This window comes from Pagrus major, chromosome 16 (assembly GCF_040436345.1).
Source record: "Pagrus major chromosome 16, Pma_NU_1.0".
In the NCBI taxonomy this organism is placed as follows: Eukaryota; Metazoa; Chordata; class Actinopteri; order Spariformes; family Sparidae; genus Pagrus; species Pagrus major.
Window position 1 is genome coordinate 4,126,729 of NC_133230.1, and position 18,494 is coordinate 4,145,222.

An 18,494-nucleotide genomic window follows, 5' to 3' on the forward strand; every position below is an offset into this window, starting at 1 on the left:
GTGAAGTAAAGCTGCTTTTATTATCTCAGTCAGTCCGGGGGAATTCATGTCAGAACCAATGAAATATGGGTCTTTTTTTGTATCTTACAAGAAGATTTCTGACATTGTTTCCGACAACCCAGAGAAATCCACTCGTTTACTCAAGGTGACAGTTTTTCTTGCTTCAGTTGGTCGCCTGTCGTCCGGGACAGAGTCTGAGAGTGAGGAAGGAAGTCAGTGAACGAGACTAAACTCAAAGCGAATAAAACTAAAACATGACCTCGTCTGTGAACATCTGTGCCTGAGTCACGTCAATTTTAATCAGCAGTGGTTGTTCAATGGTGTGTTCGCCACCACCATTTGTGTCGTGTTTCTCGTTTGACCGCGGCGTCATTGACTACACTCAGCACTCACCATAGCTTCTGGTTCTCTCTTCCTTTCCCCCTCTTCTCTCCGTAATGTTACGTTCATGAAGTAAAGTACATTTACCCTCCAGCTCCAGTCAGCAGTCGACATTACTGAACATAAAACCCGACGATGGAGGTCACCTCCTCGGATCACTGCTGCAGTCAGGTTGATAAACAGAAGACGAATAAACAGTGAAGATAAATCCACTTTATAATCCCAAACGTTAAAAACTTATCTCTGAGCTCTCCTCTCATCGGTAAATGGTTCAGGATCAGAGCAGAATCTGATGTTCTGCATCCGACTCTCTCCTCCAGAGCTGGCTGGTTCCCCACACAACATTCTGCAAACGTCCTCTGTTTAATTTGTAGCCCTCAACATTTTTGCAAACCTTTAAAGTGAAAAAAGGACAAAACATCACCCAATTTAAATGTTTTTTTTTTTTTTATGATCAGAGGAGGTTAAGAGGCAAATTTACAGAAAAAACCCCCAAAAACTAGAAAGAAGCAGTAAGAGTAGAGAGCGATATGTAAAATCCTTGCTTTTCTTTGTGTGTCCACAGTACAAGGCCACAGTGACGCCCTGGGTGGGGCTCAGGAAGATCAACGTGTCCTACTGGTGCTGGGAGGACATGTCGCCCTTCACCAACACCACTCTGCAGTGGCTACCTGGCGAGCCAAGCGACGCCGGGTTCTGCGGCTACCTGGCCGAGCCGGCGTCTAGCGGACTGAAAGCACAAACCTGCATCAACCCGGTGAACGGCAGCCTGTGCGAACGACCAGGTGGGTTCACTTAACGAGTCAAAACCAGGTATACCAATACCAATGTATACAGGAAATTTCAAGTAAATACATTGCCATTAAAGCCCAGACTCTGATCAAATAGCATGGCTGCCTTATGAAATTAACATTATTGTAATGACATCCTGTGATTTTTTCCCCATCAAAGCTTTCACATTGCAGACATCTGACGCTGGGATCAAGGACATGTCGACATGTCTTTTGAGTCAGATCAGGTCATCTTAAAATTCCTGCCATGAGCTTCTGAGAGAAATGTCAGGCTACACTTTGAACATAGACCAATCATACATAGCTTGCGGTCTTTCATGGCAAAGGTAATGTGGCAGAGAGGGTCAAAGACATCGGGATTTTGAAAATGTTAAAATGTCAACATCCATGGCATCACAGAGCACGGAGCAGGATGTCTTCTGACGTGTTTTTCTGTCTTGGCCTCCTGTGAGTTTACAGATACAGAATTTACTGTTTTTGACTGTGAGAAAATCAAATGTCCAACGCTCATTTTTGTCCCCGGTGTCTGTCTGATCAAGCCATTACTGGGCCGATCTCAGAGTTATATCACAGTAGACGAGCAGTTCAAGTTAAAGGGTACATCCCTAAATTTTAACGTAAACTAACAATGACTAGTTTACAAGCAGGAGTTAAATTGCGGTGGGTCTGTCAGGAGCTCAGCATGGCACATCGGCCTCCCTCCGCTCTCCCCTTCACGAGCGAGATGCATCGTCAGCCCACTTTGACTATGCACCAGCATGTTTATAAAAAACTATGCTGAGAGTCTCTATTTGTGTCATTTACGGGCGCTGCTGTCGTGAGTTTGACGCACACGGTCACAGGGACATGGACTTCATGATGCATTTGGGTGTACCTTGAAATCTCTGAAATCTGTACTTGAATGGCAGTTAAAGATGTTTAGAACAGGAAAGTTTCTGTTTTCTCGTCTGTCGTTGCTTTTTTGTTCCTTCACTCCAGCATTTTTTAAGAATTTGATGCTTGCATACACGTTGTTAGCAAACTCAACCTTACTCTTGTGCTACAGGTCCCCGAGTTCCTCTGGAATCCTTTTTAAAGAATTTCTTAATAATTGAATATTAAAAAATCACACCCAATATCTGTTTTGGCCAGTAAAAAATATTCTTGGCCAGGGCATTGTTTCATCTACCATCCCAAATCCCAGTTGAACCCCTGTTTACAAGGGACGTCACGTCTGAAACAGGCAGGGAAGGTGAAGGATGATCTCCTCCGAGACTCCAAATAGACTATAGGTTTATTTTACCGCTTCATAAAAATGTTACCTCAAAATTTCAGCTGGATGGCGTCAGATTTCTGACTTTATGAACTCGATCTGAAAGTATCTGAGGATAAACTTTGTAACCTTGCGGATCAGTTATTTTCTGCTCTCTCGATATAGTAACACCATATATAATCATAATCCAGTAGAGTTCAGCCAGAGGAGCTTTGACTCCCACTGAGACACTCATGCTCAAACTGAAGATATTCACACTGAAAGACACTTGAGCTGAACTTGTTGAAAATTTTGTTCCTCAGCCAACCACAGCGCCAAGCAGTGCCGGACGCCGTGCGCCATGAGAGCCACCTGCAGCGAGTGCACCAGCAGCAGCTCCGAGTGCATGTGGTGCAGCAACATGAAGCAGTGTGTCGACTCCAACGCCTACGTGGCCTCCTTCCCCTTCGGACAATGCATGGAGTGGTACACCATGAACACCTGTCCACGTAAGACATCTTGTTCTCCTCATTTACTTTAACATGCCAATCGTTGTGATTCTGCAGAACACTCCACAGATTGAGTCCAAAAATGAAAAATCATTTTATTTAATACAAAGCCAATGTATGGCATTCAGTCTCTTTTCCTAACAGTGTTCGGTGTGAAGACTGGTGAAGTGAGAAGAAATGATTTAAAAACTTTGTGGTGAGACATTTGATGAGAGCAGGCTACTGTCCTTCTGCCTGTAGAGGTCCTAGGTATTACTTTGGAAATAAGTTGTTCAGAGTTTATCAAAAACATGGACAACCGTTGTGACGCTTCTCCTTTTAAACTGAACTAAACACTCTAAATAAAAGATTAACAAGAACAAGAGCAAATAAAGATTGAATAGCAGATGGTTTCAGGGGTTGCAGCCCTTGAAAAACCTCAGAATCTGTTCGTCTGTTCGTCACCATTTAATATTTGTATTTATTTGATTATTTGACAAGGACAGCTTCTAACCAGGATTAGTTATAAACTAATCTGTATCTGTAGTCCCTGTGCAGGAGACATCTCTGTTTAAAAAATTACCACTGCAGTTTAAAAACACAGTTTCAAGACGATGCAAATTGATCATACATCAACAAGATTTCACAACATTCAAACATCACAATGGCACCTAGATCTCACAAGATTAAGGGGCTGTTTACACGACAGTGGTTTTCACATAAAACTGTAAACTTTTGTTGTGTTTTAGCCGTTCTGTCACACAACAACTGCATTTAGAGGACCTGAATTCGCCTCTCTTAAGTCGAAAAAACCCATTGATTACAAATAAAACATTTACGTTTAAGTGAGCACTTCTTATTCCAGCTCCCCGCTCCTTATCCTATTCATTCTGAACAAATTTGCAGTTGCCGTCGTAGAAAACGACTTTCTGTCTGACACGTGAAAATGTTGCAGCACTATTTAAACCTCTGATTAAGTTGTGACAGCTACATGCATAACTCCCCACCGTGCCAGGCGAGGATTCATGAGCTCCAATCTATGAAAGGAGGAAAAAACTCAAATAAAAGCATAAATCTGAAGTCCGCTCACGTTATGCTCCACTTGCAGTTAATGCTCAACCACTTTAGCATATGTAGCGATCTTCATCAGACTTGAAAAAAGACCCTAAAAGGCACATTTTTAAATAACTGTGGCTCCCTGGAGCAGATAATCTTTAAATGTTTGTTTTTTTTAACCTTCATTTAGCCGAGCTCATTAAAGCGTGGCCCCTGCAGTAGATGAGATGGGGATTAATAATCTGGTTTAGTAGTTTGATAACTTGCTCTCTGGCTGGTGCTTCGTTTTTTTTTTTGTACGCCGCAGCGGAGAACAATTTTCATTTATTTAACCTGGCAGGTCAATTAAGTACAAATTGTTGCTTACAGCCACGGGCAGAGAAAAACCCCTCGAGGTGGAGGAGAGTTAGGAATTAAAATATAGGCAAATATCTATGGAAAGCAGGTGGAGAGAACCAGCGGCTAAAGTAATTGTTGAGCCCTGTAGAGGTGTTTAAGGTGTTGTTTATTTAAAGTTTCGGAAAGGCCGGACCTGAGTCACTAAGACCCACCGACAAACTTACACTTACTAATTTTTTGGGGCTGTGTTAACATGGCAATTGAAACCTTTAGTTACACAAAGGAACCTCACTGAGACCAACACTCTCTTTCTGCAGGAACATACAGCCCCCTAATTCCTAAAATGTTGTGGGTGTTGTTTGAAACTTTAATACAGAATACAATGATTTGCAGCTCCTACAGTATATTCAGTTGAATACAATACAAAGACAAGATGTATAAACTTTATCGTTTTCTGTAAATGTACTGTTAATTATGTTCACTCATTATGAATTTTGGGCCTGCAGCACGCGATGTGAGAAGAACCACAACATCCCAACTTCGGTTTGGGGTTGTAGATAAGACAATGAAAGTCCACAACACTGTTCGTGCTTTAACTATGGAGCTTAAATCTGGGATGCAGATAGCTTAGCTTCTGTATAGAGAGTTGAAGCCTGGGGAAACGGCTGCCTGGCTCTATTTAAAGCTCACTAATTGACACGATGTATGTCATGTGTGTTTTTTTTAATTCGTGCACAAACAGAAATGTAAGAAAAAGTCTTTGTGGCATTTCTTTGCCACACAGGTGTCACTGAAACTGTTGTTTTGGCATTTCACTTTGTGAGCAGATTAAACGAACAGAACACAACATGTTAATTAGTGAGAGATGCTGTTAGGTATGTTTTAACATTTGGGAGAGAGGCGGGCAAGCTGTTCGACTCTTTCTTATGCTAAGCTAAGCTAGTTGCCTCCTGGCTCCAGGTTTGTGATTAATGCACGACCAAAGTGGTGTGGCTCCGCTCGCACCACCCTCGAAAAGAAAGCGTATTTCCCAAAATGTCAACATTCCCTGTAATGTAAGAGGTTCTGTCATACAGCCTGGTTCTGGAAACACTTATTGCTCTCTCTTTTTATGACAGGTGGATTTGAAAAGAAAAAAAATATGAGCTTTCAACAGGCATCAAAAACATCACACTTCACAGTAATGATTTCTGTTGCTGTGATTTGTGTTTTGCTGCAGCGGAGAACTGCTCCGGCTACAGAACATGCGGCCAGTGTCTGGATCAGCCGGGCTGCGGGTGGTGCACCGACCCCAGTAATACGGGCAAAGGTCAGTGCATCGAGGGCTCGTACCGTGGGCCCTTCCAGACCTCGGTGCCGGCCCCGTCCACCCTTCCCGGCCTCCCCGCCAGCCCTCAGCCGGCCCTCAATGCCAGCATGTGCCCCGGCGAGGCCAAATACAACTGGTCCTTCATCCACTGCCCAGGTAGGGAAGAACTAACCCTTAATTTCTATTAATGTATTGTATAAATGTTACTTCTGTTTGTGTATTTATACTTTAAAGGGGAATTACACCAATTTTACACATCAAGATCAGTTTACTTGACATAGGAAGTGCAGAGGTGATATCATATATATATATATTTTTTTATAGCTCTGTAGGAACTTCTTTTCTGTTTTGAAAATTAAAAATGATTTCCACAGAGGTACTTTTATGGGGGGAACCTTGCATGAAACAGATTAACATCAAAGCATCAGAGGCTGAGTAACATTACTTTTCGGGTATTTTCACACCTGGCTTGTTTGGAGCAGTTATTTTCCAAACCAGGAATGTTTCCCTCCAAAGATCGCTTTGTTTCGGACACATGTTAGCAAAGCTGTCACACTCAGTGACAGCGAGTGATCAGAACCACAGGATTATGAAAAGGTGCATATGTGATTTATAGCATGATTTTATGGCTAAGCTGTTTACTGTTCTTTGGTTCTTTTGTAACAACAGTGCAGATTTCCTCTTGTTCCGGTCCAAATGAACTGAACCACAAGTGTGAATTTACCCTTCGTCTAAAGTTTGGGTCACACCGGATCCTCCACCTATTGAGACCCCCTCTGTCTTCTCAGTGCCCTCTTTCAAACGCCACATGTCGAGATTCTAATGAAGGCTCAAGCTGACATAACCACCCAGAGTTGTTGTTTTTTAATTTCAGAGCCGAAGAATAAACATTATGCAACCATTTTCTGGGGCTGAATATTTTGTTTTGTGACGAGTAAACAGATCCTCCTGAAAATGTTTGTCCACTCACAGGGATTGTTTTTCTCGTTCATTATAATCTTAAACTAACAGAAATGACCCTCGGTGGTTATTGTGACTTCTCTTAGTTTAATAGAGCTGTTTAGCAGATCTTGAGAAATTAACCCAGCAGGCACAGACGATATCAGAGTAACATTATTTGTCACATGAAGCAGCCGGCGGGGCAGTTCAGGACTCATTTAGATCGCTGACTGCACTTCACTTTGTGTACTTGCAAAAATTAACAAACAAATTAATTCATGTTTGGGCCTGGGGCTGTTTACCAGAACTTTTTGTCCATTGTGTGCTTTCTGTACTCTTTATCAGCCTGTCAGTGTAACGGCCACAGCCAGTGTGTCAACGAGAGCGTGTGTGAGAAGTGCGAGGACCTGACAACCGGCCGACACTGCGAGAGCTGCATCTCCGGTTTCTACGGAGATCCGACCAACGGGGGCAGCTGCCAGCGTGAGTATCCGCGGGGCGGTTCAGTCCTGCACTAAATCACCCAGTCAGTCCTCCTGCGCACAGCTTCATTTAACTTGTCAGTGTTTTACAGTTCAGGTTTATGTCGGCCATTTTCTTGATTCCTGGGTGCACAGTAAAGCGGCCCCATGGGATATTAAAGATTTACTCTGCTCTCCGGCTAATACTGACAGTCAGTCATACAGACAACCAATCAATCGTCCGGGTCCCTCGACAGCTTAATTTAGCTCGCCGATATCTTACTGCATGTTCTGTGATTTTATTTTTTTTTTTTACTGTTTTCAGAGCTGTAATTCCAGGTGTCCCTCTGGAATATATATTTACTCATGTCTCCATCACTGACAGACAATCAATAAGCCCGCCTCTCTGCATATCTTCATCCTGTCAGTGTTGTGCATTTATTGTTTATGCTTCTTATTTTTCTGCCTCCTGGTTGTACAGCAAAGTTCCCCCTCAGGGACATTAACGGGCACACTTCACAGCTAATCGGGACATTCTCTCTATCAGTTTGAAATAATCAAGATAACACATGTATATAATTTAAGGATAAAATTATAATATGACTTGTTGTTCCACCAGCTGTCCTCACAATCACCAAACCCCTAATAGACATTTGGCATCTGTTAACGGACACACAAACGGTCTCTTGGGATGTGGAAAGTCACCCCAAAGCTTGCGTAGGAGACGCAGCATTAAAGTTTGGTTTCACCTCTATGTGCACAGATTTTAGCTTCAGAACTAAACTTCTGGATGGGGGACACAACTTTTTATCGCTTCTTGTTTTTTTTTTTTCCCCTGAAAAAAGAGGGACCGTTGTCCTTTCATGCAGCTGTGTGCTGCAGACAGGGCTGACTGTTGTTGGTGCCCATGTGGTGAACAGCATTTCAGAGTGTCTGGGACTCCCGGGGTCTCTGTGAAAATGATGGCTCCAGGGGCCTCCTGAGGGAGTTCAAAGCCAACGTCAGCAATGAAGAGCAAACCTAGAGGGGGGTGGGCTGCTAGCCTGAGCTGAACCCAAGTAGTTCTTTGTTATTGGACCAAGTTCGAGCATGAGAGTAGTTCACAAGTGTACAACGGGTAAAGACTGTGTGTTATTAGATCTTTCGTGTGTGTCTTCTACGCTCTTAAAGTTGGAGTGATCAATTCTGGAGACCCACCTTTTAGAGGTCCTATTTGAAGAGTCTGATTCCTAATTTGTCGAATACTGATGCTTTGGGATGGCAGCCGGCCCGACCCGACCTTCAATCCCAATGCATCAGAGTTGGGAGACACAAAGCGTCAGTATTTGAAAAGTTGGGAATGACACTCACAAATCAACTTTATTACAAATTGGACCTTTAAGAGAGGAGCAGAGCGATCAGCTGATCACTACCCGGTGACCAGACCCAGATGTTAAGTAAAGCTAACTGGGAACATCTGACTGGATCCTAGGATGCAGGAAACATTGAGGAAAGCAGAGTTGCCATCGAACTAATCAATAATCTGTAGATGTGTGTTATATAGAATGATAACAGTCATTAAATGAAAACTGAGGCACCTAAATGTTAAACTATTCTCATGTTTCATGTCTCTTGTTCAGCCTGCAAGTGTAACGGCCACGCCAGCATGTGCAACCCGAGCAACGGCAAGTGCTTCTGCACCACTAAAGGCATCAAAGGAGATCGCTGCCACCTGTGAGTGTTATCTTCTCCATCCTGTTTCCTTCTGTCCTGACTCTCACATGTACTCTCTTCTCCACTCAGGCTATGTCTGCAGTTGCAGGAAAACTTTTTAACTTTCTATAACTTAGCCCCCTGCAGTTAAATACTGGGTCGGAGAATGTCATTTAGACTTTTACTTTTTGTTTTGACCAGAGAAACCTAGTTGTAACTACTGGTGATCTGCGGGTAGTTTCTTTCTGATGCCCCAGGAATTATAAGGCAGTCGACAGTCGGTGTCACTGACACCAACAGAAGCCTCAAGGCTGCTAAAACTTGTTTACTTGAGTTGTTTGTCATTTGCACAGCAAGTAAGCACTGGATTATGTAGAGCACACAATTATGAAGTCAACTGCTAAACTAGAAAATTTGCCGTGAGCAAATTTGGACCTCATCAGATGTAGCATTGCAGCGTAATAGCCTGTTTATTGCATCAGGCCACGCTCTCAAAAGTTTGATAACCAATTCCAAACACTGACTGATATCAAAAATTGAATACTTGAGTTTTGTTTAGGCGCATTTAAGTATGATATGTACCAAATTTGGTAAAAACTTTGCGCAGTATTTGCTGCAGCAATCCCATAACTAGTCTAAAAACAGCATGGTGATTTATTTACTAACTTTTTCAGTGTGGTTCTGCACTAAAGTAAGAACAGAAAAGCTATCAACTCATCAGCACCTCATCTTTGCTTTGGAGGAAGGTGCTCTTAGTCATAGAGATGTGAAACTTGATATAAATCTGTATTTGTAAATGTTTTCAAAAGTCAAGAACTGTTTTTTTTTAATTTGCAAAAATATTGAACCACTTGAAATTCAAGGATTATATTTAGAAACGAAATTCATAAAACACACCTGCAGAGCCACGAGTTAATCTGTTGAGATTTTTAAGAAAAAGGCTCAATACACACTCCATGTCTTTTTTTATTGGCACACTTCTGTAGCAGCTGTTCATTAGTGCTAGCAGCACTCATCTTAACCCTGGCCTTCATTACCATAGGGCTTCCCAAACCCCATTAAAAACCTTGAGATACAGTTTCAGACACGAATTGGTCATCAGCATGAAAATGAAGTTATTTTTCTCTTTTAAAAGTCAGAAGTGTTTCTTTTAGTGATGTCTGTCGGCTTCAATAGGCCTTTTTTTCATTGTTCTGTTTTCTTTTCACTGTTTTCAAGCCGAGTGAAGGTCAAGTCCGACTGCGTGTTGTCACAGCTCCTTGTGCGATGCATTGTTTTCCTCCCGCTTTGCTTTTACCAACAACTGAATCACCCTTTCTTCCTCTGTGTCTTCCTCTCTTCGCCTCTTGCTCCCCCCCCCACCCACATGTTCTTCCTCATTTCCGTTCTTCCATCCTCTTCCAGGTGCGAAGTAGAGAACCGTTACCAAGGCAACCCCCTCAAAGGAACATGCTACTGTAAGTGGAAATCCAATTACCAACTTCAGTGAAGATATCGGGGACGGGTCACATTTAAAAAACCACTGTGAGGCCGTTCTCTTTTTTTTTCTGCTTGTTCAGGTCAATGCCAAGACAGTTACATGGATTCTGAATCAAAGTAGCTCTCAAGTAGTTTGATGTTTAAAGAAGTAAGAGCCAGAGGAGAAACAGCGTGTTTTTTTTATTTTATTTTAAACAAGTCTTTGGTGAAGGGAATCGAAGGCAGATGAAAGAGAATCGTCGAAAAATGTAATGGAGCTTTCGAAGGACTGTCGCTCTGTTTCTTTGCAGCAGTGACGGTCATTGTGCCACGCACAGACTGCAGATCGGTCTCTTGTCATGACTTTCCTTTGGCTATTGTGATCATTTAGTTTATAATCATTCTGTCCTTATGCACTCATTCCTCATTATTTTATGATCTGATAAACAATGGCCGGTGCAGTCGACAAATGTTTTGTAAGCCTTTTTATTGATCGTTCCTGCGTGCAATCATCACGTATGAGCCAATACAAGCACGTGGTGATGTCTTAATCTGCAGAGACACTAACGTCGGGCATTAACCTGTTACACAGCCCCAGACAATGACTACTTGCATGCTCAGTAGACCTGCATTAACATCCCAAAGGGCAGCAAGAGAAAGGAAAATGGATTTTAAGAGATGACACAAATGAAACCCAGGGGGGAAATCATTTGGTCGATGCTGCTTCATGCATGACTCACTGACTTCTTACATATAGTGTTATCATAGTGATCTCCAGCTGTAATTTACTGCAGGCTTGTGCACAGCCATGTAAACCCTCCATTATTATGACCTTCACTGCAGACACAGACAACTCACAACACACACATCTTCAGAAAGCCAATAGAGTTTTAAAATCGAAAAAGAAAGGGGCTTGTGGATGATTTCCTGCCTCCGAGCCCTTTCTGAAAACATGTACTTGTGTGACTTTCAAACTAAACTAATCGAGCTGTTCTTCTTCTTCTTCTTCTTCTTCTTGTTCCTTTGTAATCCCCACCGCGCTCTCCCACACCCACACCGCCGGCTCGATCGCTTCAAACAGACACGCTTCTCATCGACTACCAGTTCACCTTCAGCCTGTCGCAGGAAGATGACCGCTACTACACCGCCATCAACTTCGTGGCCACACCTGAGGAGGTATGTCTCTGACTGTGAACGCCCCACCGCCACAGCAGCTGTCACTTTTATTAGGATTAACGATTGTTCAGTCAGCACCAGATGACGGTGATGATGATAGTGATTAAGGTTTTTCTTCCCCCCCTCAGTTATTCTCATAAAAAGTTTTAAAAGTTTAAATACATACTAGTAATAATAAGAAAGTCAATGGGAAAAACATTCAATATGTCACTGTCCTGTCAAGTTTATAGCTGAAGCTTGTAGTTTTGCTGCCTGAATGTGCCACGGCATTTGTAACAGTGACATTAGTGCGTGCATGGAAATGTTTAAAGTGGGTGAAAGCAGCCTCTGTAATCACAAAATCAGAGTGTACTCGTGCTGTGAACGAGATGTATGCGCATCTTACTGTCTGTATTATGCGGCCTTTAAATTGCTGCGCCTTTGACTTTGGACTCGGTCTAAAGTCAAAGATGGCAATGCGCCATCAATGTGCCCGACCGCACCTCATTTTAAGACCAACACGTCCAGGGATGCACAGGTGGGCGCGAGCACATTTGCCATTTACACAATGTGGGCGCCGGGTGAGAAAATGACACCTGCGTTGGTTGGAAACTGGCAATGACACTTGTGCTTCGCTGTCCCCCCGCACTGCGCCAGGTGCAACATGTAGCCCAATGAGCAGACTGTAAACTGAGCACAACTAGATACAATAAAGCAGGATTACAGATCTGTTGCTGAACTAGACAAGATCTGGTTGCTCTCTTATCAATGATGAAGTTTGCATCATATTTCAAGTGATTAGGTAGTGAGCTACAGGACTTTGCTGCTGTCTGAACTAAAGATGTTTTGCAGAATGGGACTTGAAGCTTCTCTGGTGGGTCTACTGCAGCACTGTAATCTCATGATCTATTTGGAGGAGCAAGTCGGTTTAAACACTAAAATCAATACAGTTTTCTTGCATTTACTTAAAATGTGAGAATGATTATATCTTATCTTGCTTATCAAATGTCAACTTTTCATGAGCTGAGAGAAACTAGCCACGTTCAGCATGATGACAAGAGGTTTCTGCTGGCTGATTAAGCCCATGAAATCACATTTCTTCCTTCAGTCTATTGAATAGAAATTCACAGGACTTTAATTTACATACACAAAAGTCATTAAGGAGAACTATTAGAAGCAGCACTCAAAAATGCTGAGAGTATATTGTTTTAAAATCTCCAAAAGTAATGAGAAGGATTTTAATTCCAAAGCTGTAATAAAGAGAGCGCGTCTGCTGTTGGCTCGATAACAACCCATTTAACACGAAGAGAGGCAGCACAACAGCAAACTGCTTAGTGGGATTATATCATAATAGTAACTTTATTAAGTTAAGAAAGTCCCATTGAGACTGAGATTTCATTTTAAGGGGGGACTTGCACACATTAGGTATAACTACATAATTAAAAAACGTACAATATATCAAGCTAACAGTTTACATTAGGGCACAGCCAAAGAAAGCTTGTACAGAATCTTATAAACATGAGCATAATGTTAAAATAAAAAGGCATGAGATGATACTAAAGAAAATAACACTGGCACCACTCTCGGTATTATAAATGAGAATAAACAAAGACTCCTGGTTTGACACAGAGGAAGAATGGAGTGTAACGCTGTAGTGTAAACTCACAGTCAGCCGCACAGATGTTTTCTCAGCAAATGAAAGCTTGTCCGGTTGCTGTTTACCTGGCTGCAGCATCTGGAGCCCAAACTGCAACACAAGGGTCTGATTAGATATTCCAGATGGCGTCTTTTCCCCCTGACAAAGCTTTTTACCAACCGCTTCCTTTTGTCTGCTAGAGGTGCGCAGAAATAATTATGCGCCTTTTGATTTAAAGATATTTAGTATGTTCCTCATCAAGCCTCTTTAATAATTCATCTCCACTAAAGCTGTTTAAATGATTATTAACAATCATCAGCGTGTAAACATCAGTTACGTCTTAATTTAAACAGACTCGATGCTATCAAAGCCGATAAGAGTTTTACAACTGTACTTACAGTATTTTTAATACATCTCATTTTCATCGTTGACTCTCGTCCAAACGTTTGTTTTGCTAATTCAGCTTCCATTAGCCGAGCAAATTTGCTCTCGTCTGCGACACAGTAACTGTTTGTACAGCTGAGAACTGGTTTGAGGCGGTGAAAAAAAAAAACACCCTGCTCTGCATTTACAGTAAAGCAGAGCGGCCTTGTTTTCTTTTTTGTTTCGGTCAGGGTTCATCCCTCTCTGCTGCACATTTATATGATATGTGGGATCTTATAAATGTGTAATGATGATGGTGATTTCATGTTTTCTGTGTGTTCTCTGTCTCCTCAGCCAAACCGGGATCTCGACATGTTCATAAATGCCTCAAAGAACTTCAACCTGAACATAACCTGGGCCGCAAGCTTCACCGGTACGTCTCAAGAAACAAACCCTACGTGATATCTAGCTTTCAACATGCAGGGATTTGCAGGTTTTTCTTTCTTTTATATCACTTAAAGTTGAAAAAAAGCACGTTTAAAGGTGTCACCTTGGGCTATTTTTCACGTTTTATAGACCTTCTTTTTTTCTTGAGTCCTTTTTTATTGGTTTTACAAGCACCGCACAAATTCTTAAACAGAGTGAGATGGTCTCGTAACAGTAGTGACAGCGGTACAGATCATCCCCAGCCCACCCTCAAACTCAGGCAGTCTGTGGCAATGAAAGAGACAAAAGGAAAGAGTAATTGGGGAAACAATAACTAGAAGGCCTAAGTTAAAGGACGCCTAGCAGCATAGTGAGTTGTGGTGAGTGCTGGAAGTCACACTCAGGAACACCAACCAGTCGTGGCTCTATCATAATGTCAGGTTGCCAACTTAAAGTTCCCGTCGTGTCTTTTTGGATGCACCTTGTACACAGCCTGTATTCAGAAACTGTACCTTTTTAAACGAGCCGGCAGGACTTCTGTAAGGTTGACTTCAGTCACCGCCCCAAAGCACGGCTGAGTTTGCAAAAACACCGGCAGAGCTAATGCAGAAATGTGGTTGGCGGTGGCCTGCTCAGGCCTGTGAGAGCTGACCAATCAGAGCAGACTGGGCTCTTCAGGAGGAGAGTGTCAAACAATAACAATAAAGCGTGTTAGCATTTTCTAGTAGAGCCAAAATAAAAGATATGAGCCTGAAATTGAGCTGAATATGGGACCTTTAATTCAGTGAAACATAAAGTGACAGCAGGTGACAGCGCTCACCCACCTTCTGTCCTCCGACTGCCAGGTGTCTCCACAGTTCTTTGCCACAGTTTAATATGGAAAGACACATTTAGATCAGATCCTGTGTTTGTTGTAAATGTAGGAGGGTGGGTGAGGATGCACAGACATCAGCCTGCTTGTATGCCTTGCATTCATGTAATTACACGTTCATTCTCTGATAGCATAAACATGATTTTTTAAGTTTAAACTCAGGAACTCACACTTGCTGGAGAATATGTTTGGTATCCTAAAAAAATGGGATAATCACATACAGAGAGTGCTGTCATGTTTGATTTGTTCATCTCGTATGGATGAAAAATGATTAATTTATAAGCTGATGGTTCTTGTTTAGGTTCATCTCCTCTGAGTTTATGTTGTAAAGAGATGTTGTCAGTATTTAAATATATAAAAAGTGTACCTGCATCTTCCTCCTCCTTCCTCCTGTCCCTCTTGTCTCTTCTCCTCTCTGTCATCTAGCAGGCACCCAGACTGGCGAAGAGACCGCCATTGTCTCTCGGAGCAACATCAAGGAGTTCAAAGACAGCTTCTCTAATGAGAACTACGACTTCCGCAACAGCCCGAACATCACCTTCTTCGTCTACGTCAGCAACTTCACATGGCCCATTAAGATACAGGTTAGCTTCAGCTCGGCAAAACAAAAATACAACTGGTTCTTTTTCAAGTAAATAAGATGTCTTCGGTAGAATTATTTGAAAGTTGTAGTCGAGCTTTGCTAGATGTGAGTGATTGGAGTGATTGTATGCTTCGCTAAAATAAAGCACATGCTTACATTTTGAGAAAAAGGGAGGCAAAGTGCAGACTATTGCTTTTGAACTACATCCCGCAGATATTATAATTGTTAAGTAATATTCATAATCATCGGTTTAACAATTAACACCTTAGGCTGCACTACACACACACAACATTTTCTCTGCAGTAGAAGATCGACTCATTCTGTCTTTGTTACGCCTTAGAAACCAAAATCAATTTGGAGACATTCGGTTATAACATTTAAGGGTCAGCATCCACTGACTGATATTTTGAACCGTGGAAAGAAAGCTGACAGATGCCTTGAATATATATAAATGAAAGGCTTTGTGCTTTGACAGCACTGAAAAAGCAGAAATGATGGCAATTCCTGGAAACTTTAAAGCGAATAAATTGTGACTGAAGTCAAGGTAACCACAAAAAAGGGAGAAATGCGAGATCCATTATCCTCCCTACTGCACCTTAACAAAAGTTTCAAACTATTACAACAGATGTATCTGGCACTAGATGGGCCTGCTAACCTGAAACTGTACCCAGGGCTGCTTTTAATCCAAGTCATGTTGATTCATAAGTAACTAGAGTGAGCATTCTGCATGAGCAGCTAGAGCATAGAAATAGATAAAATCCTGATTTACTCAAGTAGAACAAACTTAAACAGGCCACGCTGTCCTGAATATTCATGGCCTGTGGAAGCACTGCTGATGATGAAAATGTATGTTTTCATGCATTTAAATTAAAGCCTCTACAAAGTACCACACGTCTGGTCTCCTGATGTGCTTTCATGTGCAGAGTTATCCCATATTCGCCTCGTGTGCAAAGAGACACTTCCACATACGCCTGTACACCCGCAGATTTTTGGATTAAAGTGCAACAAAGCTGTGGTCGGTTTCCACTGTGACTGGTCAGCTTGTCTGATTCACAAGCTACTTTTCCGCTCTATAAACCAGAGAACTGGCTGGTAAAAATGGCGAAATGTAAATGTTGGCTGTCACCAGTAAAATGTGGTCAGTGGGGAGGGAAAAGAAGTTTCCTGTGCACCGGAGCTTTTCTCTGGCGTTGATGTGGCTACTTGTGTCGATGTAGTCCTGAAGTTTTCTGCAGCCGAGCTACAATCGCTGCTGCACTCAATGAACCGCTGGTGAAGAGAAAACTGCTCCTTAATAGAGCTCTTACTGTACATGGCCATTTTTTCATAGTACAACAGCCTTTTAATGTGTATCAAGCTGTTCAGTGCTGTCGTCCTCTTTGTCCTCAGTTTGCATTCTGTGCTCAGTTGCCAGTTTACAGTTGCCAGGTGCAAAGAAGGAGTTGTTGTTGGCCTGTTGTCTTAGACTGCATTAGCTTTTTTTGCGAGGTCCATAGCTGTGCATAGTTGTTTTCAAGTGACTACAAACAAACATAAGAGTCCCATGACATGGTGTTGTTGCTTCCTATACTTGATACAGCATGCTGGGGCTGAACTAGTATATGGTGACACACAGAGCAGAGCGTCAGAGGTGGAGTAGGACATAAAAATACCCCGTAAAGCTTTGTATCTACATACTTACACATGTATAGCTCTCAGTAAAGCTGCTCAATGACTTATATACTGACATACGTGTACACAAGTTAGAACATGGGTGTCTTTGTGGTATGATAAAGGATGGAATAAACTCAGCATCAATATTTAGTTTGATGCAGTAAATGAATGCACTGACAGGATTAGCTGTGATTGGCTTAGGAGCTCGAGGTGCTCTGGGCCTGGCTGTTTGTGCACTCTGTGCAGCCTTGCCCGTCTGTGTGCCTCCCAGAGCAGCTCTGGAAGTGATTTGACTGGTTGCCCCGTGCAAACTCCTTCCCCCCCTTTGCCCTCCTCCTAAACAGGAGAAAAATCCTGCCTCCATCCTTCATGTCCTGCCTTGTGAGAGCTTTTAGTTCTCTCAGCTTCAGAACTCCAGCTGCTGCCAGCCAGCCTCAGGAGGCCCCCAGTGCAGCTCCACAGCAGAACAGAGAGCTGAGCCATTTCCCCCCCTCTCTCAGCCTTCCTCTGGTCCACCTCACCTTCTGTCTTGAAGGGTGGGATTGTACAGAAGATCACCCCTGTCCTTGTCATTTTTCATCCTTGCACTCATGGAGCTTTACCTTCGTCAGCGAGGTAACATTTTCCACTTGTTTCTCGTCTCGTTTCCTGCCACTGCTCCTCGTCTCACAATCATTTTTCTTACTTCTTCATAATAACAGCCCTTCGTTTTTCTTTTGTTGCCTTTACTTACTCTCCTTTTCTTCAGTTGTGTACTGCAATGTGGCATTCAGATGTGTGTGTGTTTGTAATCGTAGGCGGTTGGTCCTCCAGTGTTGGCAGGCAGAGATCGGAGTGTCGGAAAAACGGTTCATAAACAGCAGCCGAGAAAGAGCAAGGGCAAAGTGGAATGTTAAGTTGAAACACATGCTGCATTCAGAGTGGGCTGTGCAAGCTAAGCTCTCTCTCGCTCTCTCTCTGCTTTAGTGTGAACACATACAGAGCTCTCTCACTCTCTCCCTCTCTCTCTCTTCCTCTTGCTCACCAACGCACCACCTCAAGGTTGCCTCTGTTTGCTTTTCACGTGGTCGGGAAGAGTTTGCGAGCAAGTTTTTGCTTACGTTCGTTTGCATTGACTTCACTTGTTGCAGTCACCACCCAATCTGTTCAGCTTCAGTTCTTGGCATTTTATAAAACTTATCCACCTAATGTGTTCCAGATATAATGTACAGGACTCCTGAAAAGCACAGATGTTGCAGTGCCGGAACAAAAAGCTTATAGCTAAGGACTTTGACCGACCCAAAAACGCGATCTTTTAACAATGGTCAAATTGAATTCTGCGATGACTTCATCACCATCGAGCAGCTCCGATCATCAAAGCAAAATCAATTGCACCGAGATTAGTCAGCGAGGAGCACTCCCACCCCCTTTTTTTTCCCTTTCCTGATGAAGAATAGATCTGAATTTAATGATGTTTGTAATGAAACGCAAATCCCAGACTAATTACATTAAAGAGCTGTGATCTCCTGTTCCGTGCCTTAGTGAACATGTCATGATATGGTAGAGATTAGAAAAGCCTCCAATTTAATACCCCGCTGTGGAGTAGCAGCAGCTGTAGCTATCAGCTGGCTGGGCCCGCTCTGCATATCTGTGTGGACTCGTGTAGTGTTTATCTGGGCCATG

At 42.6% G+C, this 18,494-nt stretch overlaps 1 protein-coding gene across 2 annotated transcripts in view; it reads left to right on the top strand.

Annotated features, from left to right (window-relative positions):
- Positions 1 to 18,494, top strand: part of atrn (attractin) — a 139,859-nt gene that overhangs the window by 47,067 nt on the left and 74,298 nt on the right. Inside the window, exons 16-24 of one of the 2 annotated variants that reach the window (XM_073483318.1) lie at positions 947 to 1,166; positions 2,727 to 2,912; positions 5,506 to 5,751; positions 6,880 to 7,017; positions 8,615 to 8,708; positions 10,092 to 10,144; positions 11,227 to 11,321; positions 13,654 to 13,732; positions 15,026 to 15,180. In XM_073483318.1, coding sequence (XP_073339419.1) covers positions 947 to 1,166; positions 2,727 to 2,912; positions 5,506 to 5,751; positions 6,880 to 7,017; positions 8,615 to 8,708; positions 10,092 to 10,144; positions 11,227 to 11,321; positions 13,654 to 13,732; positions 15,026 to 15,180 — 1,266 coding nt within the window. Of the gene's footprint in view, positions 1 to 946; positions 1,167 to 2,726; positions 2,913 to 5,505; positions 5,752 to 6,879; positions 7,018 to 8,614; positions 8,709 to 10,091; positions 10,145 to 11,226; positions 11,322 to 13,653; positions 13,733 to 15,022; positions 15,181 to 18,494 lie in introns of both variants that reach the window. The other variant, XM_073483317.1, reaches the window with a different exon arrangement.